At 41.6% G+C, this 24,745-nt stretch overlaps 1 protein-coding gene across 1 annotated transcript; it reads left to right on the top strand.

The window, feature by feature from the left end:
• Nucleotides 1-14,750: 14,750 nt before the first annotated feature.
• gdnfa (glial cell derived neurotrophic factor a) lies at nucleotides 14,751-23,101 on the top strand. Its single transcript, XM_061061559.1, has 3 exons — nucleotides 14,751-15,604; nucleotides 16,545-16,775; nucleotides 20,022-23,101. The coding sequence occupies exons 2-3, from the start codon at nucleotides 16,571-16,573 to the stop codon at nucleotides 20,579-20,581; spliced, it is 765 nt and encodes a 254-aa protein (XP_060917542.1). The 5' UTR covers nucleotides 14,751-15,604; nucleotides 16,545-16,570; the 3' UTR covers nucleotides 20,582-23,101.
• Nucleotides 23,102-24,745: the final 1,644 nt, after the last annotated feature.

The following is a 24,745-nucleotide window of genomic DNA, read 5'->3' as shown; positions in this document are numbered from 1 at the left end:
ACACCGAACACAAGGCGTCTTCCTCCCACCACTTTTGAGGTTCACGCAGTTTTCTTACATAGTTTTGAAATTGCTCTGGCCCACCTCTCTGTTTTCTCTTTGTGATACATTTCCTCATGTCCTCTTCCTCTTCCTGTTCTCTGTTACTGTGGTATTGTTTCATGCAGATCTGTTTGTACCGAAACCAGTGACCCCGCTGCACTTGTTTCGTAACGACCTTTCCTAAGTGTCGGTGGTCACATGATAAATGACATACATAAATGACCTCTCGTGACCCTGTTGATGACCCCTGAGCTTCACAGCATCATCACCAGACCTTTGTGAAGGATTTTAAAGTGTTGAATTTAACTGGCCTGTAAATATGAATCCACACACATATTTGTGGATGAGGTCAGACTCTAACCTGGCATTGTTCACCATCAGATATCGGTGGAACTGAAGTATTTAGGCCATACTATTGTTCATCTAGTGTGGGTTTTTTGGATCTCAGGTGGATGTGGCCAACGATAAAAAAGAATATTGTGTAACTGTAAAATATACTGTTATGTCCACTGTCTGTGTGTAACATCATTGTATATCTCATTTGAGAGCTTAAATCTCTTGTTTGCCTCCAACCACTAGAGGGCCACATAATGCATTGTCCAAAGTCGTACCAGACAAGCCAGACGCTCAAACATTTATCCCACCCCGTCTGTGAGACACAGAGGAACACTTCCACTTTGAAATGGTACAAACCTCTCAGACTTTTAATGGTGCAGTAAGCCTCGTCTTCAATGTCACACAGGAGCATTCAAAAAAAGAAATGAAATAGGCGGCTGATTTTAAGAAGCCTTCTGATGTACTCATGTCTCAGTTTTTCCAACAAATAATGTTTGTGCAGGGTTTTCATACGACCACTACTACACACACATATAGTGTGTTTGAGGGTTTTTAAAAAACTGACATAAATGTGACCATTACCAGACTGAGACTTAAAGGTTGATTGACAAGCTAGTAACTGCTTTCATCAGCATCACCTCTATATGTCATGTTCCCACTGGCACACTGACTGCTTTTTCAATTATGTTTAAGAAAAATGAAAGTTAATCTTTTCATATATTGTGCCATATTATGAAGTACATTGAGAATAGATAAATGTTGTATTGCTATAAAATGATATATGTCATTGTTCACTAATCCTACAGTGATATCTTGCCATGCAGTGGTAACTGAACTCTTTGTGACATATCGTTTGGTAAACGGATAATCAAGAAGAGTTTTCTCAACATTGTTGAACTCTGAAAATGAGTACATCTTAGTCATATGATTTATAGCTGTTGAATTCTGTTTTCTCCTCTGCTTTAGAATTCATGAATTTGATGCCTTTCTTTAATCTTAACAAACTTGAGTCATAAGTTTTAAAGGCCAATTCTGTCACTATAAAACAATCTACATGTCATTGATCGTGCATGTGTCAGGAGCCTGCTCTGACAGTAAATCACAGAACGACTTTTCACTAAACTTGGAATCAGATGACTCGGATAAATGTAATTATGTGAGAAATCTGGAAACAGATCAGCGATCAGAGGATATTCATGGCACTGCAATGTGAGTTGATGCTCTCGTATTGCATATAGAGTTTTCTTTTTCTATTTTAAATTTTTAAATAATAAATTTAGCAAGTGGACATCATTGCTCAAGGCAAGTTATTCGCATTCCAATACTGTTAGTCACACTGCGACCTTGAACCAGAGCCCAGAGGTTATGGACCAGCCTCATTTTAAGAACGTGGTTATGCACACACATGCACGGCCACTTATGTATTTAAAGCTGTGTCTGATCCGCGCTGTAATGGTTTTATTTCAACTGAAAAGCTCTGCAGTGTTTTCTACCCATTACTTTGCTTCGTCAGATGAAACAGAACAGAGACAGAGATCTAACATTTAGAGGGATACTATCTCTCCAGGGATGATAAGAGAAGTTCATTTAAAAAGGAATCTGTTTGCGAAGCTTCACTGCCACCTAGTGGACATTGAAGCACAGCACCCCCCTCAGATGTACAGTATTGTAGTGAAGAACAGTTGTAGGTGGTCTGAGGTGGGCCTCTCTAGTTGTAAATAGTGTTCTGACACGTGTGTGACCACTTTGGCGTCTGTGTCCTCTGACCCCTGAAAGCTTAGCTTTACCACCTGGGGGTGGACTGTTCTTGATCTTGCAGCACCTCCAGCAGGCTGGCACTCCACAGCTCCCTCAGTCTGAATCCCTGTAAAAAAAATAAAAAAAAATAAAAAAAACAAGGTCCACTTTAGCGTGCACGGACATACAAATGTATGTGTGTGTACGTTGTGTGTGCGCGGTCTTTTTTAGAAAAACAGCTCCATTACAAAGGTATTTGAAGTGGAGGTCTTTGGGACTGAGTATGTCATTCCTGAGCTACGGGTGGCTCATATTTCCAAGTGTTACTTTTATATCCTTGCTTGTTTCAGAGTTTGTTTACATTATGAAGACCTCTGGGGTCACATTCAAACTGAAAGCATGTTCACCTTAGTGTAAATTCAGTACATTATGTGATCCACTTGTTTAAATTCAGTCTGTATGGTCAGCTGTCTTTTGTATCACCTCCTATGTTTGATCTGTTTAATCCTGAGGATGCACACTTTCTGCCGAGTGCAAGTAAAGGCTTGTCGCTGCACCAGTGTAAATAAGACTCAACACAGTAAAACTGGCTTTATCTATTGCTTATTCTGGGCTTAAGCACATCTGGTGTGTGTTATGACAAAGGCACTCTCTTCCCCTCAGATCCTCACTCCGACTCTTTCTCTTTCTGTGGCGGTGTGCGGAAGGAAGCATAACAAAAGTCGCCATTAAAGCTATGAAATGTATGAGATTTCGTGTGGAGCTACTTTGAATGAGACAGATGGGGACAAACATCGCATGATATGAAATAACAGTACAGGTGTGGTTTTCAATGAGCCCTCCTCAGGTGTGTCTGGTCGGGATCTGCACCATGTAGTCTGATATCAGTGTTGATGTTTTTATTCATCTGCTGCATCATTTTTCTCCACCTCTGTGACACATCAGACCCCTAACTGTACTCATTCTTACTGTCATGATTCTCAACACCCACCCGAGCAAACATACACCGCCCTTTGATCAGCTTTATCCCTCACTTTAGTAATGTTAAAAAAAAGATACAGCAGCAACAATAGGCCCAAATGTGTCTCACTCCCACTGCTAGCCCACTCTCTTTTTCATTATCTATTCTCTTTTATTCCCTTGTCCACATCCAGCGCAGAACAATGCAGCGCAGGCGGACAGGGTGGAGGCTCCTGACAGCACTGGTAACATGATGACACACCAAAGGGCCAGGTGAGTGAAATCCCCCTCCACAGTGGGACATGTGTCACAGTCCAGCCGCGTCTCTAGCCTTTTTTGTGGTCTCTCTTCTCTTGGCTTTTGGTTCTCCCTGCGGCCTTAACCATAAAGCTCCCATCTGCTGCGAGAACGCCGCTCTCTCTCTCTCTGAACTGATCCCCCTGCAGCGGCTACCTCCTTTGTCAGGTCTGCCGATCACGTTTCACTTTTGACACCTCTCTGTTTTACTCTCGCGACAGGTACGCAGGTTCTTCTGTTTTCAGATGAAATGTGTTCGAAACACGATAGTCGTCTCTTTCCAAAGCGTTGCCCTCTGCACCCAACAGTATTTTTTTTTTCAAAAGAGCAGAAAAACAATTCTAAAGGAATGCATGAGTGTGTTGATCCTCACTAAGAGTCAGATAATTGACCCTTTGGTTGACCTATAATTCACAACAAAAGGCCAAACTGAACCTGCCAAACAGAAACCTAATATTTTGAATATTTATTTTTTAAGAAGATTTTCAGAGAAGATTTTAAACTAAGATATGAAACCAGTAAGAATCAAACTATTCAATGACTCTCTCTCTCTCTCTCTCTCTCTCTCTGTCTCTCTCTTAATAAACAAACATCAACAATCATAACAAATATAATCAAAGACAATACCAAAAACTATGGATCATTTTAAAAGTGTAATTACTGAGAAACATTGAATATAGTTTGTCTTAATTTGTGACAACCATGAACATATTTTGCAGATCGTACTGCACACAAATTTTCTCCTGCTCATAGATTGAGCAGTCTCTCTCTCTCTCTCTCTCTCTCTCTCTATGTCTGACTTGAGATCGGAGGTATTTGAAGGCGTATCTACTTTTCATTACTACGATCATTAAAAAAAACAGACTTTTTATAGTTTCAAAATGTTGTATCGAACATTTTCAAACATTTTGACTTTCAACCTTTTCCTTCGATACACTCAGAAAGATGGCGTCAACTTTTTTAATCTATAATAAGTTTATTAAGGCGTTAAAATCTAAAGGCAAAACATGTCTTTCAAAGCAGAAACCTAATCTTTTTTTTTAAATATACAGCCTCTGAAGCCCTCTATATTCTATTTCATTCTTCTGTTAATCATTCTGCAACATCTTATCCACTTTAATATCTATAAGCATGTTTATATGTATCAGTCTGGCTATCCTTACAGCTTTACATCTATCAATATGTCACACCCATTTGTGAGCCTGTCGCTCATCCACCGTGTTCTCAGCTGCTCCGTGGCGTCAACAGTGTAGCCGGTGATTCTACCCACAAACTTGCACATGCCAATTGTTAGTAATATGAACCGAGTCAGCATCCCAACCTGCAGCGAGATCCCCTGTCACAGGTCAAACAGACAGCTGAAGTGTTTTCAGACTCGGCCTTACACTGATAAAGCGTCTCGGCATGAGGACAGATTATCTTGTTACTGACGTGATAAAGTTCATATGTTGTCTGCCAGGAGGATTGATTTGTCATCACTTCCCTTAAGATTAGATTTGTGAATACGATTGTGGGACAGGATGAAAAAAATAAAGGTGTGATTTTAAGGAGAAGTTGTGCACTTCCTAATCAAATGTGCCCAGATCCCTTCACCTCCTGACACCTGAACCATGTCATGAGAAACGAGGCGTACATGTCTCCGGATTCTTTCAACTCTAGCTAACAAAAAAGAGCTTGACATTTTCTCTCCGCCCTGAATGACTCACAGCCCTGTTGAATACCAATGATTCTCGTCCTTGGGTCTAAACACCGCGGTGATAACCGAATAAACCTGACCTCGATATTCAGATAATGATGATAACACACATGATTATGCCAGCATCCTTTTCACTGAGCGTGCGCTCTTTATCAGCAATTCACACGCTTAAGTGTTGTCAGTAATTCTTGGAAGTTACAGCACACCTACACAGGTCCAACGCTGTGTCTATAATGTATCCTGAAGGAGATAAGTAATGTATATCTCCATCGAAGTATTAAAAGGGTTGATATTGGAGAGAATAGCATGTTTACCCTCTCTTTAATACCCACCAAGGCTATAATAAAGCTGATTTAATCCAACACTCAATGTTCTACACCAGTACGCGATCACTAATTTATTTGACCTTGGAATTAAACAAACTCCACAACTCAACTTTCCCATAACCTCTCCTCCTGGTTAAACCGAGTAGATCATGGCATTACATCTAATTGTCTGTTTTTAAGCTCTGTGTGTTATTGTAAGCCACTTGTTCTGTTCTATTCATGAAACACAGTTCAAGGTTGAGGCCACATTTGACTCACCTTTCTTTTCATTACAAGAGCTACTCAGCGGTGTTGGTCCTCTTGGTATGACTGAAAAACAATACATGCTAATACCGCTTGTACTGGGGTCTGCAAAGTGTCAAAGTGGTAATGTAATTTTAGTGAGGTATGAAACACAAGGAAGCTCCACATCCCGTTTAGCATAATCACGACTCGTGTTTCTACCAGGCCTGGAAACATTCACCTTCCTGTCATGGACATCTGTCCTTAATGGTTTTAGATGTCCTGGCAGGACCAGGAATTTATACATTTAAACAGGGGTGGCCCCTGTTATGATGTGAACTTCTCACCCTAGCATTGTGAGAGCCATGTTCTACACATGGGAGGTGTGCTTTGTGTGAAGTCAGCTTGTACTATTGGGTGAATCAGAGTGAATATTTGTAAGTGTATCTTAAAACACAGATACCTGTAATCTGCAATGAAATGGTCACTCCACTTAAAGGAAGAATGTGCTGCATTTTACACAGAAATCAAGTCCATCCTCTGTAAATGTCTCTCTGAGTCATGACCGTCTACAATGAGTGAGAAAGCGTGAATCCCACCAGCTGTATTGTTGTTAGAGCCGTGTTTACATCATGTTAACATGGACAGGACGAAGAATAACGTAGCCTACAGTACGCACTGCTTATTTGGATGTCACATTCATTCCGTGTCAATTTATGTGCAACATGAAGCTATGAGTTAACCAAATTATGCTAACATTAGCGAGCTAACACATCAACGCAGGCAACAGGCAATTGCAGAACAAAGGACAATGTGCGCTTAATGGTGCTTTTTAATTCATAACTCCTTCGTGTGAACCTGAGGTAAGAGGGTCTGGAGGTGTACCGCTAGAGGAGAGCGGAGGCTTCAGGATAGCGGAGGTGTCGCCAAACAGCAGTTTGTTTTGGTTTAATGCTGGTGCTCAAGTGCGACATCTATCGGATCTAAATGTCACACATTCTTTCTTAAAAGTAGGACTGCACAAGAAACTACAATTGTATCATTACTCCATGTGAGCTTTTGTAGTTAATGTAATTTAGCAAAGCCTTCTGACTCAGCATGCATACTTATAGCCATTGGACCGAGGCCGCAGTACAGTGGCCATGCTTTCACATCCTTTTGATGCAGCCTGATGAAGGTGAAACTAGCTATCACCTACCCTCAGGTTCTTAGGTGCCAATTTAGAAGTGAGAAACTTGTCATGAAGAACAACAGATAGACATAGAAGAGAGTGTCTCACATTATCTCAATCTTTAACAATGTAACTGCACATCACATAGGTGCTTAATTTAATAGAACAAGTTTACGTTATGGCCGAACCTGGTCAGATTTAACTGGTGTAAGAATCCCTAACCCACCTATGCAGAAAATGTAGATTATAACGTTTGTGATATAAAAAGAGGTGGTGCAGTGGTTAAGGCTCTACTGTAGCAACTAATGAACCTGAGCACAAGATTCCTCTCTCATCTATACAATCGAAGCCATTTTCAAGGTGACTGCTCTCCGTGATTTACATCAAAGCCAACATGTGCTCATGCAGCTCTGATCAACTGTCCGGTCTGCTGAGAGAGACATAATATCCTCCGGGTATTACTGACAGAGAGCGTGATATGTGTGTGTCACTTTATGTGTGTTTGTGCGTGTCGCTGTGTGTCTATGTGCGTTTGTGTGGGCCACTGTGCCTGTGTGAGCGTGCACATTTACACACCGGCCCACGTGGATGAGTGTGAATGTGTATGTGTGTCACAGTATATTTATGTAAGGGGTTGACATAAATACATCAAGGGGAACACACAGCTGTCCAGTGCCGTGTTTCTCAGGGGTTAGGACCTGAAACGGACTGTCGGGCCGTTACTGTTGGGTCTCATGCATTTTAAGTTTCTCTCAGTAGAACTTGGTTCCCAGGGCGAGCCTGCACCAGACGGCCGTCTAGCGCTTTCTACGAGCGATTTGCTGCAGCCGAGGACACACAGACTATGCAAGCCTAACTGCGTGGCCACAGGATGGCTGCAAGAGACTTGCTCTGATCCCGACACATACCAGGCTGGATTAGAACAGGGAACCAGAGCAGAAACAGGATCTGAGCCTCTCTTCTATCACTCTCTTACCCTACCGCTCCTTCCTAAACACATCCTCTACACTTCCTTCTCCAATTAGTGTGACCTTGTTATGTTGGGGACAAGCTTTGTGAAAGTCAAGACTCCGGGCTTCAAGCACAGCACCGCACTTTTAAGAGAGCTGTGTAGCAAGCAGGCTGGAAGGCTAGTTAGAATCAAAATAGGTCCCATTCAAATCTGAAAGCTGATACAGGTGCATTAAAACAAACGGACAACAAGCGACGCATTTGTGTCGCTTCCCCAGTCGAGCTTTTCATCTCTGCTCGCTGGTCGTGATCAGAGCTCTGTTTGTTTTGTAACTCAGTAGGAGGAGGCGCCAGCGGATGCTCTTTGAATGCTAAAAACCGTAAAGCCAGCACAGAGACTGACACTGCGCCACCTTCGGGAGGTGAGCCGCTTTCCCACATGTTCCCGCCTCGATCAGGGGGCGCCAGTGACAGCTGCCAAAAGTCAGGGGTCAAAGTCGTAGGTAGGTATCAGCGATCAGGATGACTTGATGTCCAGGACAGACAGAGAAGGATGAGAGAGTCCAGCAGCTCCGCCAGTGACACCACAGACATCTTTGCTGTGTATGTTTGGCCATAAGACTCACAATACAATACAAAGTAGAGCTGAACCCAACTTCTTTAAAGTGACCTGTTGTATTACTCAGTGGACTGAGCAGCTCCGGTTAAAGTCATTGATGCATCTGCCGCATGTTCGAACCCCAGCCTCGACCCTTTGACGCAAGTCGTCTCCCACTCACTCCTCCCTGCATTACCTGTTGCGCTTCATCTGTTCTATCACTAAAGGCAAAAGGCCAAAACATTAACAATGATAATAAATAATAGTAATAAACAAACTGTGCAATAAGAACACTAGGAATCTTAAAGCTAGCGGTAGCTCAGCCCCTCTTGACAAAATGTGTCTACCAAAGAGAATTCACTGTAAAGTCAAACTGCCTAATGCAGTGATTTGAATGGTTGTCAGTTTGGTTTTTTTTAAAGACAGGGGACCTCTGGATAATACAGATTAAAGTGAAAATCTCAGGAATAATAAACACAGCTTAAAATGTTCTAACAAGGGCAGAATTTCAACTAACAAAATGCAGTTTGTCCCTGGAGCTTCTCCACTGATAATACAAATCCGTGCCTTTTACACAACATGTTGCATTTTCTCTGAAATTCCTTCCTTCAAGCCATCTTTTGAACACTGTCCCATGTGCATCTCAGAGAGTCAATCTCTGAATCCCATCTGTCCACCCTTTGCTGTCAGGAAAAAAATATCGCCCCCTTAATCCTTCTTCAGCTTTTATGAACCGTGAATGAAAAGAAAGATGCATGGATCGGATTTTGTTAATGCTTCCATCAATAACTTTAGCAGAACTCTCCTCCTCTGACTTACCCTTGAATACATTGTTCCCATCATGTCCCTATGAAGTCACTGGTCTGTGGGAGAGCGCTAACTGTATTCCCATTTGAATACAAAAGTGATAATTCACCCTTGGCTAATAATAAGCTGTTCACACCGCCTGCAGCTGTAGCAGCCTATGGCCATGTAATGACGGGCTACAACTTAATGTAGCAATGACCCATACGTAGACATATTGTCACTGTATTTTGTAAAAAGAACAACAAAATGTACATCATGTCATTACATTCAAATTGTAAAATGGGTCTTTAAAAGGGACGTGGGTTTTTAAATGGCACCCCGTTACACATTTAGTAACTGTGTCTAAGAGATTTAACCTTCCTTACTTCCTCCCTTCTATTTATAACAGTGTCATAGTCCTGCCTGCACTTTGATAGTACCAAGTGATCTCATTTACACACACTGGCATACGCGCACAGTCCCCCCCCCCCCCCCCACACACACACACACACAAATATTTTTGCACGCATACATGTGCGAAAGATGCCAACAAATACTCATAAATGTCTGAGCACTGACTGAAACAGATGGAAATACTGCACCGAATGCCACAATGGCTTGGCATCTGGCGGTTTGCCATATCTGGATAGTAGCATGTCCTAATGGATCAGCTGAAAGCAGTGCAGCCTCACTACCTGCCCTCTGTCCCTCGCTCTCTGTGCCAAAGGGTGATCCGGGGCTCTGTCCCTGCTGACAGCTGAGATCACTCTGGCAGACGAACCACACTCCTGCACACAAACACAAGCAGAATACAGAATGAGAGGCTAGCATCAGGACTGGCGTTAAAGCCAAAAGCAGTGGAGGTATGAGAGCTGCTGTGCATAGGGTGGACGCAACGACAGTTATACAGTCCGAGAGCTAAATATTACATGAAGACAAAAGTTTGAAGCAGGGCTGTGCAGTTGTTTGCAATTGTATCGTAATCCCGATAAGAGAATTCTGAAAAGACACAGGAGCCTCCGTCCGCTTTGCTCGTATTTGACTCAATTTATGATCGTTAAGATGCTGGATATGTTTCTTTGTTGGTTCACAGTTTTTATGCTTAACTGAAGAGCACAACTATTCTGAAATGCACATGTGATGATGTATTGTTCTTGTGAAAGTATCCAAATATAACCTTGCCATGCTGTAGGCATGTAAGGATCCAGCTGATCTGCAGCCAAACTATGTATTGTGTTTCAAATGTTGCTCACTCGGTCATGTTTTGGCCGGAGAGCGAAAGCAGAAGATGTCCGACAGCAGAACAAACAACCTGAACTGTGCCTGCCGACCCACTTATCAGCCTGCCACGGCTGAATGGTGTCAGCATCGTCTCCTGCCTATCTCCATCTATTCTTGTGCTTTATTTTTTTTTTTTTAAGATTTGTGTTGTTTTTTTCTAGGAAAATATTCAGAAGTTACACCAGAACTCAATTTGAAAGCCTCACTGTACAAATTTAAGATTTTTTTTTTTTTTTTAATTCTTCTTTCATACTGTACTCAGACATAAACAGAAAATCAATAAAACCACAATCCACGCACGAGTTAGAATAAAAAATGTTAAATTTCCTGGGGCGCTGGTAGTGGTTAGTGTGCGCGCCCCATGTACAGAGGATGTAGCTCTCCAAGCGGGCAGCCCAGGTTTGAATTCGACCTGTCTTTACCGCATGTCATTCCCCACTTTCTCTCTCCCTGCCCTCTGGTCTTCAGGACGCTGATATGATAAGATAGTCTCGACCTTTTATGTAGAATGATTTTTTTTTGTATAAATGGGTAACACGGCCTGCAGCTGTAACTTTTCAAATCAGGATCGCAAACAGTTTCTCTTCCAAGCCACAATAATGCTGTAAAAATAAAATGTCACTTGTTTTTTTCCCCCCTCTCAAAGCAGTTTTATTTATTGCATGGTCTTCCTGAGGGAGTCGTGCATTGTGTGTTGAGATCTTTAAATCCTCAAAGGGGACTTTATGTAGTTAGAATGACACATGTTAAACAAGCCCACAGATGCCTATATTTTATTGCACATTACATGCAACACTGACTCATAGACTCAGTGGTAAACACATGAACATAACCATGAACAGGTTGTTTGTCGTTTCCCTGTGACCTGAAACACAACGATTTAAGACAAACAAGTCAAAATCGAGGGATACAATACGCACAAGAAGATGGAAGACAAACTAATCAGCCATGTGGGACATTTGTTTTGCATTATTTTTTACAATTTCACGTTAAGCTGAAGCAGCTGCAGTAATGTGGATTGTTTGTGGTTATGTCTTCATATAAACTCTGTGTGGAGTCGTATTTTTTCTCCATCTGCGAGCCTGTCAGCTCTCTGAGGAGGCTCGACATCAAAAATTGAGGTGATGGTCCCATCAGTGACACAAATAATGAAAGAGGGCTCTTCTCTGTGAGTGACGCGTCTCTTCCTCACACCCCATGTGGTGCTGATTCGTTCAGCTTACTCATGTTTCTCCTCCAAACAAATTAATATTTATTATAGTCACTCAAGCATTCAGCTCAGGAGACTTATGACCCTACTCTCTCTGTCGGACTGTGCAACGCTCACATATAAAACCGAGTCTGTGCGATGGGTCTATTTTGGGTGACCATTATCTCCTCCACTCTGCCTGTATGAGACAGAGGAGGGTCACAGAGGAATCCTCTGCTGAACATATCAATAAACAATACAGCCTCTGTGTGTCATATCTCTGAGTGACTGTGTCCAAGTCTGACATGTCGTATGTGGTGACGTGTCAAAGTGTCGCCTATATACAATCTGCAGCTGTTATCCGGTCGTTCTAAAATGTATTCAATGCATCCAAACAAACAATGGTATATTGTCACATGAGGAGGAAACATGGACGATGCGTGTTCATTATGCAACTTTCTTTCAACGCCATGTAGACTTAATGGATTCAGCCGGAGGTGTTGGGAACAAGTTAAGGCTAACATGATGAGGGATCTAGTTAGAACTATTACTAATAATTCTGGGATTATTTTTCACTCCTTTGATCTTTGAAATGTCACAAAGTTTAAAAGGTCCAGCAGTTCTCTCAAGCCACACCGATGTCATATTAAATATGTTGTATTAATTACGTCGTTGATAATAATAGATTAAAAAAATACATTTAATGATAGAATTAAAATGTGTTTGAAATACAGTTTATGCAATATAATGTTGGTTTTAGAGTGCAATGTTGTATAACCTCAACCACATCAATGAATATATACTGTATATATATATATATGTGTGTGTGTGTATGTGTCTCATAAATATACTTGTGTTTTTTAAGTGTACAAACTGAATATAAAATGCTGTAATATTCATTTTCAACACTTAAATATATTTGATCTTTATATTCATATTTCAGAACAGGACTATAATTCCGTAGTTGTCATGGCCATACGTACATGCACTATAAACACATGACAAAAGACTACCTAAAGAAATTGGTTTTTTTTATATTGCAATGTTAATGCACTGATCATACAACAATGTGTCCAGTCAGTTTGAGTCCGTGATTTACAGGCCATGCATTCATACCGTTTGTCCAATGACTAAGCCTCAGCTGACCATCAGCCGAGCTCTGAATCATTGGTATCATTTTGATTAAGGACTGGACTTTGAGGTTAGAAAACTTGACTCTGAGGAAGGAGAGAAAAACGGTGGAAATGTAGTTGAAGAAGTTCTTGTGGTGAGAAAGACCAAGCCCTTTGATATTTGGATTGTTTTTTTGTTTCAAGAGTGACACCCTGTTACTTTGGAAAACATGACGAACTTTGGAGCCGATATGCACACAGTGTCGTTTATAATGCATGTGATATAGCTTTGCATAAAAACACGTCCCGTATTTTACTGATCTTTTTTTTCTATACATAATAGGCCTTAGACAGAGAGCTTGTTAGAAAATAATAAAAAACGTTATTTTAAACGGCTAGTGATTCCCTCATTCTAACCCAAGATGTACAGTAACAGTGAGTGTAAAAATCAGAAGAACCAGTAGACAGAACAGTTTTAGATTTCTCTGCTCTACCTTCTCTGACACTTCTGAACTTTAAATAACCTTCAAGAATCCCACAGAAGTCTGAAAACACTCACTCTGCCTTCTGATGACTCAATCTTTTTTTTTTTTATTCTAATGGAATGTCTGACAGTTCACATTACATTCATGCATTTGAGTTTGTTTACAGAAGTGTGATTTCCTTTCATTCATTCTCTTTTACCTGCTTGTTCCTGTTCAGTGTGAATGGGAGCCAGACTTTCCCAGCATGCACTGGCGGAAAAAAAAACATAGCAGAGACCCATAAAACAGTTCAATGTTCCTGTGTGGAACCTTTAAAGAAATCTCTTTATTTGATTTGTTTTTTTCATATATTTCAGATGTGTACGAAGTGATGTTGTTTACTTACCCTGACCTAGAAGGCAGAGAGAGTTATGACTGCTGATGTGAAGGATCACTGTAACACCTAAATCACAGGAACTGGGCTCACTTTCAGTCATGACAGAACAGCTCATATACTGTACATCCAGGTCACATTTCAAAATCACGAGATAAATATGTTATCCTATAAGTGTGGACATCATTAAATGTAACTAATGTCTGGATCTGGAACATATTACCATTAAGTTAAAGGGTTCCCTCATGTCAAACACGGCATTAGAAGCTGTCAGCTTATTGAGCTTAATGCAAAGAAACCATGTGAGAACATGACTGAAAGGAATCTATACAATGACGACTTGGCTCAGTAGCATGCAGATACTTAAAAGTAAGGGCAGGGCACACAAAATGCTTGGAAGAAAAACATGTATTGACAAGACATTTCAGCCCATGAGCAAACAAACATCAGCCTTAAAACCACTGAATAACAGATAAGTCAGGGTGGATTTAACGTGTCAGTGCTGGGATTTCAGTTCTTTTATTGTACAGCCATCTTTAGCAGCATTTAAACGTGTCAAATTAAAACCAGAACGCTTCCTGGAAAGGCAAGTGTTTAGTTGTTGGAAGGAGCTGGTCTCTTCTGGCACATGAACACAACATGAGTTTAATTGTGAACGGGCTGGTTTACTTGTGGAATTCAGTTGTGCAGGAGATGAAAGGTGGGTGTAAATCATGAGGGGTGATGGAAAGGCTTTCTCAGGTGCCACGGTTTAGTTAGTTCCTTCTTTTGTGGTGTGTGTGGTGTTGCCCCGGGCTCACCTTGACAAGAAAATGCTTATTGAATGAGCAGATGCTCTGAGGTGTGTATGAGTTACAAATTTATGTTGTCAATTTGGAGAGGAAGAAATCACACGTGTCTACATTGGCTGACACAGCCTATCAAAGTGTCCACTGTGCCCTAAATGCTCCCCTTGGATATTTACAAATATGTTCTAGTAAATAGCAAGTAAAGTGGGACTCTTAAATCTGAGATTGGGTAGCCAACAGACGGAACCTGACACCGTTGCGCATGAGCGCGCAGATCAGGTTAGTAACATGCATCGCAACAGAACATCTCCAAATCGCATTCCGCATACTGAAATCTAATCCGAGGACATCAGGATGTGTGACATAATCCCCAAGACATCTGAAAACTGCGCTGCTCCAAACGTGGGCTCCAGGGGTTGGTTTGGAGAGATATGCCGACCCTCTGTTCCTCGCTGTTTGCTCCTGCAGGGGTATAAAGAGGGGCGGGCACCAACTGCCCCAAACGTCAGAGCGCACTGAACTATAAATCTCTCCAAACTGCCCTCTGCGCCCGCTGCGGTGTTATGCGCAGACATCTGTCCGGATTCAGTCCCAGTATGAGGACAGCGCGTCAGGAAACTCATCGAGCTACATAGACTGTATCTGACCAGGAGAAAATGGAGACACAACACACTCATATGACTTGTTTACCATGTCGAGTTATTGTCAGATGTTGGCGATTATGAGCGTTTGACGCATTTCTGGATTAAGCAACGATTGAAGTGTTTTCTCAAGAGGCAGACGAGCGCTTCATGCACTCTGGGAGACAGATATTGTGCACTCTTTGCGCCTCGGAGACGCTGATGTCTTCATTGGACTCCTTTCAGTCGGAGATGGTGGAACTTTCTCGGATTTCCAACGTGGAAACGTAGCATCCAATTAATCAGCGACTGCAACTGTACCCCGTGAGGCGCAGTGGCACTTGGTCCGCTTCTCTTCAACACCTACCTTTGGACTCCAAAGTGTGGGGAGACGCATGGTTTGGTTGGTGCACTAGATCGGAGTATGAAAGACAAGCTGGTGCGATATTTCAGCTTTTTCCTACCGGGACACAAAACAAAATTCGAACTCGTTTTCAGGGAATTTTTTGAGGGTGGCTGTACACACGATTCAAGCAGCTGATTCAGCTTTGGACACTCAATGAGTCGCGTTTTCTGTTTGCATTTGATCACCAACAGCCAAGCGAGTTTCAGGTCTGCATGGGCCATATTTAAGGTAAGTGATGCATAGTAATTTTATCATTTGAAAGTCAAAGTTGAATATTCTATGTCCTCAAATGATTTGCTTAAAGGGCACCAAAACCCCAATTAAGAAATTGTTGATTAATTAGCATATCAACGGGAACATAAATGTATCATACACAGGGTTTACACATACTTGTCAGGACTTTCGCATAGCATGTTTAAGGCCAGTATTTATCCACGCGTATCTCTTTAGGTTTACTGCAGACTCAACATGCCATTAGACGGAGTCACGTAAGCTTTGGGGATTGCCATCTGGCCAACTCACACCATTATTTAGGCTATCGGTGCCAACACGCTTTGGTGCGTGCTTTAAGCAGCGCATTTTTGTAAGAGGCGCACCCTCCGTGCCTCATTACGAGCAGCCTGACTGATAGTACAACATCATGAATGTATTATTTTATAATCCCAGTGGGCCTGGACGACTGTAAAGACTACACATGTGCAAGGGTTAAAGCCGATGCTTTTAATATTAAAAACGGTACTTTTACGCACGAATTTACGCATACATTTCTCAATGATTCTTCCGTTTTCATTTTGTTTTTGTGGGCATCTTTACTTTATAGGGTCATTTTTCACTGTGACTAATATATGAGGAATTTGAGCCGTTTACTATGATGTTTATATTTACAGCCAACACTTCTTTGAGACGGAGACAAAGTGAGGATCAAATCAGCCTCTTGAGATGATGACATACAGTTATTAATACAGAATGAGTCAGGGGTGGCTAAACTCTTTCACACACTGCTGACTTCATTTTAAACAAGGGCTGGCCTACATTACATTGGAAGTGTGCTCATCTCAATAATAATAATAATAATAATAATAATAATAATATATAATATAATTTTAATTAATTGTTTTTATGATCAGTTTAGTTTTATCCCAAATCAAATATCCTCTTCTGTTTGCAGCTTTCCTTATCGGAACTGAGTCTAAGATGAAGTTATGGGATGTTTTGGCCACGTGTTTGTTGCTCCTGAGCTCTGTTGCTACACGGCCTCTCTACCGACACACATACCCAGCCAAGAGGACTTATTTCCCCAGCAGCTACAGTGACCCTGTTCCCTTGTCCGCGGAGGAGGAAGAGCCTACGTTCCAGGGTGAAGACCACAACCTGCAGGAGATCTCTATGGAGGATCAATGTAAGGCACACAGCGTCATTCAGCAAAACAACTTGTAACTTATGCTGCTTGTAAAACAAATCTCTTACCCAACATGCATCTGACCAATTAATCATATGGGAAAAAGTGAGATTCAACCTGTTTTAATCTTTAATTAACTGCGATGTGTGAACTGGGATGAAATGTGTGCAGTTCATTTAGCTCAAGGGCAACTGTGGCTTGAATGTTTAGATATTTAGCTCTTCTTCACTTATCACACTTGACAAACAGCACGTATAGTGATAGCCGATGGATTGAGCCAACAGAGAAGAGGCCTACCTTGATAAGCTCTTCAGACAAGCTGGTTATCAGGCGGAAGATCTTAATTTGTGTTTTATGGCTGCTGTGTGTTACATCATGCTGATGTCAAAACAAGCCAGCAGCAGGGGAAAAGGCATTGACAGCTCTATACCCCCCCCCCCTCCCCCCCCCCACCCCTCCAGACTCCCTTGTTTATGTTCACCTCTGCCTCTCTGTGACACAATGACCTATGACCTCTACCCGTCTGCCAAAAGTCAGAAATCATGGCGTGTCTCTGAGAAAATGGTTTGAACCAGGTCACAAGAAGTTCCAGGGGCAGACAGAGATGCTGGCAAGGGCCCGGAAAGTTTGAAGCACCAAGCGAGAGTTCTGTGTTTACGTTCCTTTTAACAGTGACAGTGGGCAGGGATTTATTTTGTTTGGATCAACATGACACTGTATCATCTTCACACCGAAGGAGTCGCAGCCAAGAACTAGATAAGGAATGGAACATTTGGACGAATGTTTGTGCTGCCACCTCATATTCAGTTTGGACCAAGTTGACATCACTGATCTGCTTTGTAACCTGAGACCATTAACTATGCACTAATAGTGTAAAAAAGACGCCGCAGTGCCAGAGAGAGGAGGGATATTTAGGTTTGAGCATTATCACAAAGAAACACTTGCTTTTCTTTTACATTTCAAACTGAAGTATTCAGTTATCAAACGCACATGGAGACTGATATTTTAGTGAGGAAATATCTGGAAGAAAACGAATGCTATTTGTTGCATTTAGTGATTTTTAAGACTTTATTTACTGAAATTACATCCATGAAAGGTTTAAATGACGGATATAAAACCTCTCCATTGATGGTGTGCCCGCCGTATCTACTGAAACCATTACTGTGTGAAAGCCAATCATCCTAAACACTTAAACTATAATTTGCAGTCATTAGCTTCAAAAGGAGACTTATATTTCAGCAAAATATCATCTTAAAGAAAACCAATGTAGGCTATATTTTTTTAAGCATTTAGTGAGTTTTCTCTGTCCAAAGCTGCTCGTGGGTTGGTGATTATTTTAAACAAAAACATGTCTCTTTAGTCGTATCATTAAGGCACAATTTGAATCCTTTTTCAACCAGCCCTCTAGTCTGTCAGCAGCTGCACACTGTATCCACCCTTCCTGTCAGCAGACATACAATAGAAGGTGTCCAAATCAAAGGGCAGGTGTGTCTAAACAGATTGGCCCAGGCTCACCTGATACACGAACCGCGGCCCAATCAGCTGGAGAGTGCAGGCAGATCAGATAGCAAGAAGAACAGGTAAAAGATGATAGAGATAGGTGACACCGCAATAGAGAAGCCGTGTTAGCCACAAGGCCACCTGCCAGACATCACACTCTGCCGCACTGTGCGACCGAGGCACACATCCAATCTCACGTGCGCAGAGTTACGCAGGTAATGGGGATTAGAGGCGAACTAATTGATTCATTTCAGAACAATATGTCTTCATGATTCAGTCCAGCGTTTCCAGACCTGCGGGTGTAGAAGTGGGAGGGACGTTGCTCCGTAATAGAATCAACATGTAACACAGGAGGGTCCAAGGTTTTCAGTCAGTCCTCGTTGCTCCTCACTGCAGATGGCGCAGGGCTGTGCTGGTGCATGTTTTCAGTTTCAAGCAGACTTCAATCCGCAATGTCTAAATGACTCAGAGCATGTGATTTCCATTTATTTGGCCTTTGAAGTCTTAGAGGTCTAAAATTACAGCCGTGAAAGGTTTAAATGACTGAAAAACAACCTCCCTAATGGTGGTGTAATTGGTCTTCGCCTACTGTATCAATACAGGCAATAGGTGTCTGAAAGCAAGGCTGGTTATTAAAGCTGTACAGCCCGAAACGTCCTTTAACATCTCAGGTTCCAAGATGATTGGAACTTTATGGAGGCACTATGCTTTTAATAAAAAAAAAGAAAATCAAGTCTTCCGGCATCCCATCATTAAGGAGGAACAAACTTTTCTTCTTCTTCTTTTGATGACAAAATTCTCAAAATGGAATGGACAACACCCTCTGACCTTCAACCTCCATCTCATCCCCCAACAGCCATCACGGAAGGAGTTAGAGCGGGGCACCTGCACATCCATATGAGCAACTCTGGACCGCTTTATGCATTCCTCCAGCCGAGACTAATCTATAAATCAGCATGCACCATTTCTCATCTGCACGTTTGTCAGTATTTATGGACATTGTCTGCGTTTGTGTCAGCCTGAGAACATGTGCTGCTGGCTGACTATATAAGTGTACGTCAACAACATAGTACACCACTCTTTTGTGGAAAATTTGTGTCGCAGATCTGGGTTACATTTTTGAATTTTATTGGTCCTACTGCACTTATTTAAATCTGCATGTTATCGACATGTTTGAATTTCTGCAATCAAAGAAATCGTTTAGAACAGTGGTTCTTAACCTTTTTTCCTTGGAGCCCCGGTATTGTAACTTGGAAAAGCAAAGGCTTGTGGTTCCTCCCCATTTCCAGTCTTTGTGCTAAGCAAAGCTAACTGTATACTTTATATTTAACAGACGGTCATGAGTGGTAAGGTGTTTTTTTTTTTTAAATCTCTCTGAAAGAAAGCAACAACAAAAAAAAAAACACATTTCCTGAAATGTCATCTTTTGTTCAGATAAAATGTTATTTTCACATTACATGATTGGTTTTGAACTTGATCATAAAGATAATTTATTACTTAGATGTTTCTTGTTTTTGGTTGTGCAATGTTTCCACAACAGTCATGAAGTTTTATTATGTTGGATTTGTTTGTTTCACAGAGATATTTAAAGTTTTATTTATTTGCCTTTTACATTCTTACACAACATGAAACCATTGATTGAGCACATCATTGGAGTCACCTTTGAAAATACTTTTAGTGTCCATATCTGAGTTAAAATGATGGTTTGAATAAGTAATTGAATCTGTTTTGTCTGTTTTTTTTCAGATGACATCGCAGGTCCCTATCCAGAGCAGTTCGATGATGTAATGGATTTCATCGAGGCTACTATTGGCAGACTCCGAAGATCATCAGATTCCAGAGAGGGCTCCAGGGGACGGAGGGAGCAGAGACAGAGGGGAGCAGCAAACTCAGGAGGCACGAGAGGAGAAGGGAGAGGACATGGGGACAGGAGGCGAGGTCGCGGGCGGGGGGGGACTCGAGGCAATAAAGGAGGACGGAGCGAGAGGGGAAGGGAGAGAATATCGGTGCAGACTCGAGGCTGCTTGCTGAAGGAGGTTCACCTCAACGTGACAGACTTGGGGCTTGGCTACCAGACTAAAGAGGAGCTGATCTTCCGGTACTGCAGTGGCCCCTGTGCCGAAGCAGAGACAAACTATGACAAAATCCTCAACAACCTCACACACAACAAGAAGCTGAACAAGGACACGCCCTCGCGCACCTGCTGTCGACCGATTGCTTTCGACGATGACTTGTCTTTCTTGGACGACAATGTTGTGTATCACACGTTGAAGAAGCATTCTGCCAGGAAGTGTGGCTGTGTCTGAGGGAGTCACATGGATGTAAACAAATGACAGACATGACCAGCATCAGTAAACTAAGGATCACCTTTACAATCTGATGTTGCAAAGGCAGAAATCTCTGTCTTCAATGGGCATCAAAGGTCAAAAACTGAGTGAGTTGTCTCTATTTGGCTACTAAAGGAACCTAATACTGTACCATCTACTTTTGACTCAGCTCAGTACTGCAGATTGCAATCAGACAAATGCAGAAATGTACGAGGTGTGCACCATTTTGCAGAAGAAACTATTGTTGTACTTCCAGATCTGCTAAAAGGGTGAATGAAGAAAACTGACAAAGTTGGGCTTGTTTGTCTACAAGAGGTCATTTTCCCATGGCACATCTGTTTTTCCATCGTGTGCTCCTATGACTCCAAACCAGAGATTCGAGGAGTATTTTCAGCTGCCATCTAAATCACTTCCACTGCATTGTCTGGATGTCGAGATAAACATTTAGAGCCAAGGGATGACTGAAAAAAACACACCGGAGCTCAGCAAAGACTTTAGGGTGCAATGCATCTAAACAAAACCTGATCATATATATACAGTATATATACATATATATATATATGTATATATACATACAAAATATAGACATACACATGTGTGTAAGAGGTATATTTATTAAGATTGAATTAACTTATTGTTATTTATTTTGATCAATTTTATGAAAGAAACAGTTGTTTTTCTTATTTATTTCAAGCTTTGTCTGTCCAGGATGGTGCCAAAGTGGGGCATTTTCTCAAGCATAGTCGAAAAAGTTGACCCAGAACTGTAAAACACTCACCCACGCATCCTGACACTGCTTTCTTGCTTCACGAAGATTCCAGGGTTTCTAGGTTCATCAGTCCAACAGATTAGCATTAGCCACCAAGTAAAAGGAGGTTTTCGGGAGAGACACAGAGAAGGGGACCAATGTGGACCCCAGGAAGAATAGCTGCAGGGGATCCTAATATACAAACCAATGGACGTTTTTTTTTTTTTGACTGAATTGATGTGTTGTTTATGAGCAGTTTGCTGGATTTTATTATCGGACATTTCACCTCATTTTAGCAAGTTTGACCACCCTAAGACAGGGGGCTGCAGGGTTGCGCTCTCCTCACAGCACCTGGATGTAGACTTCTCATGAAACATTGTAAATATGTATGTTTACCAGAAGACTCATCGCTGCTTTTCATTTTCGGACTGTTCTCAAATTCTTTCAAAAACTTTGTCCAGAGTAGATTTATTGTCTATCACATCTTTGATTAAAATGACGAGTCAACATGAGTAAGGTGGTGGTCTCCCTCAGGACCTGCAGGTGCCTTTGAGGATCCATCTTTTAAGTCACAGAGTACAGAAGCTGCGAGAATGCCCGTCTACTAGCGTTACGTTATCCGAAACCTCAATCTGGCCTTGCACCAAGTCTGAGCAAAGGCTTTGTAGCGGTTACTGTCCCAATAGGCTTTAAAGTTCACGGGACTGCGTGTTTTCTGTCTCGACTCTGACAGACAGGTCTTACTCCCTGAAAGGGGATTTGAAAGTGATCCTCTAACATGAGTCCTAACCAAATATCCCCATGGGCAAAGGCATTTTGGTGGAGGCAGTTTAAGGAAGATCTAGCTACTGTAGCGGCTGTCATCACTACTCGTTGTAAATATCTGAAAACGATACGTTACAACAAAGGGAATTGTTTGGAATAACAGACAGAAGAGACGAGGTAGGCTCAACGTGCTCTCCTCGTGTAATAACTTGCTCAGCCAAGAATATTCCCAAATTTTTACAACAATATACATCCAGGAAAACAGAAAGCTCTTTAAAAGCATGTTGCTGTGCCCATTGATACCCTGTGCATGGAGCTTTTTAAGTGGAACAAAGAGAGCCCTCGGGTAGGTCTTGATGTTAGCACGGATTAGGGACCAAGGTATCTGTGCCCACCCAGCAGCAAGCAAGCCAGCTTTACTGTGTAATCCCCCTACACACAGGACAAATCCACTGCATAAAGCTGAATTTAGGCCAAACAGTACACAGACAGGGGAAAAAAACTTGCTTTTATCAAGGCATACCTCATCAATTGGATCATCTTCCCCTTTAACAACTGATTTGTGCGTAAGCCCTTCCAGATGACAATGTGCCGTTAGGAGATTTCCCAGAAGCCTCGAAGGGCCTCGCTACCCTCCAATACCATACCATACATTAATGTACTGTAATTAACTGTGACCACCAGCCCGCTGCGCTTTATCAACGTTTGCTCTTTTCTCTGTTTGTTCTCATTTGAGAAGTCCTCTGGTTTTCATAAAAAAAGGTATCAAACAAAAAGGTACAGATGCAAAAGAATCCTCAGTGTTACCATTTGAAGAAAGGATTGGAATCGTTTTCACTCCTCATTGTGTTCACACCTCTGTGAAAAACCTGTCATTTCGTCTCACTTGTTTCGTGTTTCAGAACCAAAGCTCTAGGCAAACTTTATTTTTGTACAATATTCATTTTATAACTTTTTAAAAAATTAAACTTGTTTCTATCAAATGAGCTTGACTCCTGGTGTTTTCCCATGTACAACAATGCACCCGGTGCCAGATGGTGCTAATTTGCCCTGGATATGTTTACACAGGCATCATGTAGAATAAGGGATGAAAAATTGGGTTAAATGGAGAATTGTGGGGACGGTTTGAGGGATGGTCTCTATAGTGCATCGTCCCCTCCTGTTCTGCATTCCTGAACACTAGCCGAGGGTCTACAGTAAACAAAGCTAACCGTAAAGAGCCACTGACCTATAAGCAAAGTGCTCAAGAATGTTTCCACTGTGCAAAGAAGATATGTAAATGCTGCTGCAGACAGTGTGTCATTAAGCAGGAGCTTAAGGTGTGTTTACAATGTATAGTTGATGTTCTGCAAGTCTTCTGGGAAAATTCCATGTCATGGTCCATTTCTTGTTTTACTAAGTCACAAGAGTTTAAATATTAGAATACCATACTTCTGCAGCCCAGAGGCCCAATAATGACAGCTGCTCTTATCACTAATTTGATATTTTAAATTTATGGACAATGGATTACATAACCAAGAAAAAGGGGCCCCTGAAAGTAACAAACTCCTAGGTGACGATAACCCTCTGCAGCCTTTGTTAGCTCTATGGGGCTGTGATTGTTTTGGTTTACAATACACAAGCCTTATTGTAAAGGGAGTAAATATGGGCTCAGAAAACACAGAATCCAATTGAATGCTAATGTTCTGAACTGCTGAATATGTTATTATGAAAATGTGCGTGTTCCAAACCCCAACTAAGTGGGACAGGGCGCCACAGACAGAAAGGGAGGTAAGACAATGTAGAAATAAATCTTTATTGTCAGCAAATGAGATGAAAAGGTCAAAACCAGGAAGAAAATATGAATTATCACGAGTCCAGATCTTGTGTTTATTTTTTCAAGTTGAATTTGATTTTATGCCTGTATTTAATCTCTGGGTCTAAACTATTTTTGACTACGACTTGGATAAGAAGTTGTTTGAATGAAAACATGAGAAGTTTTCCTTGGGACTGCTTTCTGTGGAAATGTGTTTGAATGGCAGCATGAGGTCTGTGGGTGTTCTCATTAACTGGGAAATTGTATCTTGGAAGAAAATTGGAGTTTGTACTTTGTTAATGCTTTGAGCAGCACATAAACTAGCGTTATGGAAAGGAAAAGATAAATGCCACTAGAGGAACTGTAAGAGTGTTACAAAGCTTCTGCCCTCGACATGCCAACTGGTTGAGGAAAGGGTGGTGCAGTGACAGTTTAATCAAACAGCAGTCACTCTTCCCCTCCTGCTGCTGGCTAAAAACTCCTCTCCTCCAGCAGAGCTTGACGTCAGCCTCGCAAACATGAGGCCTATCTCCTCTTAAAAACAGCACTCATTGGTTTAATCCCTCTATTTTTCTTGTCCTGGGATTTTTTGTCTCATATTTATGACCACAGGACTCTTGCCAGGACACAGAGACATACGATTGTCTGCTTGTAACTGTGATTGGCTCAGGAATTGAGATTGCTCTGCAGTTCAGTCATTGTGAGTCACTGAGGAGAAACACCAGTTAAATGATAGCTATGGAGTAAAAAGACTTTCCATGCCTTAACAATGTTAGGTTGCTGAGTAAATGAAGGGGGAACAGATGCAACATAAAACATGTGTCGCAATGCATGT

This window comes from Labrus mixtus, chromosome 17 (genome assembly GCF_963584025.1).
Source record: "Labrus mixtus chromosome 17, fLabMix1.1, whole genome shotgun sequence".
Lineage (NCBI taxonomy): Eukaryota > Metazoa > Chordata > Actinopteri > Labriformes > Labridae > Labrus > Labrus mixtus.
This window is presented reverse-complemented; position numbering and strand designations above follow the sequence as displayed.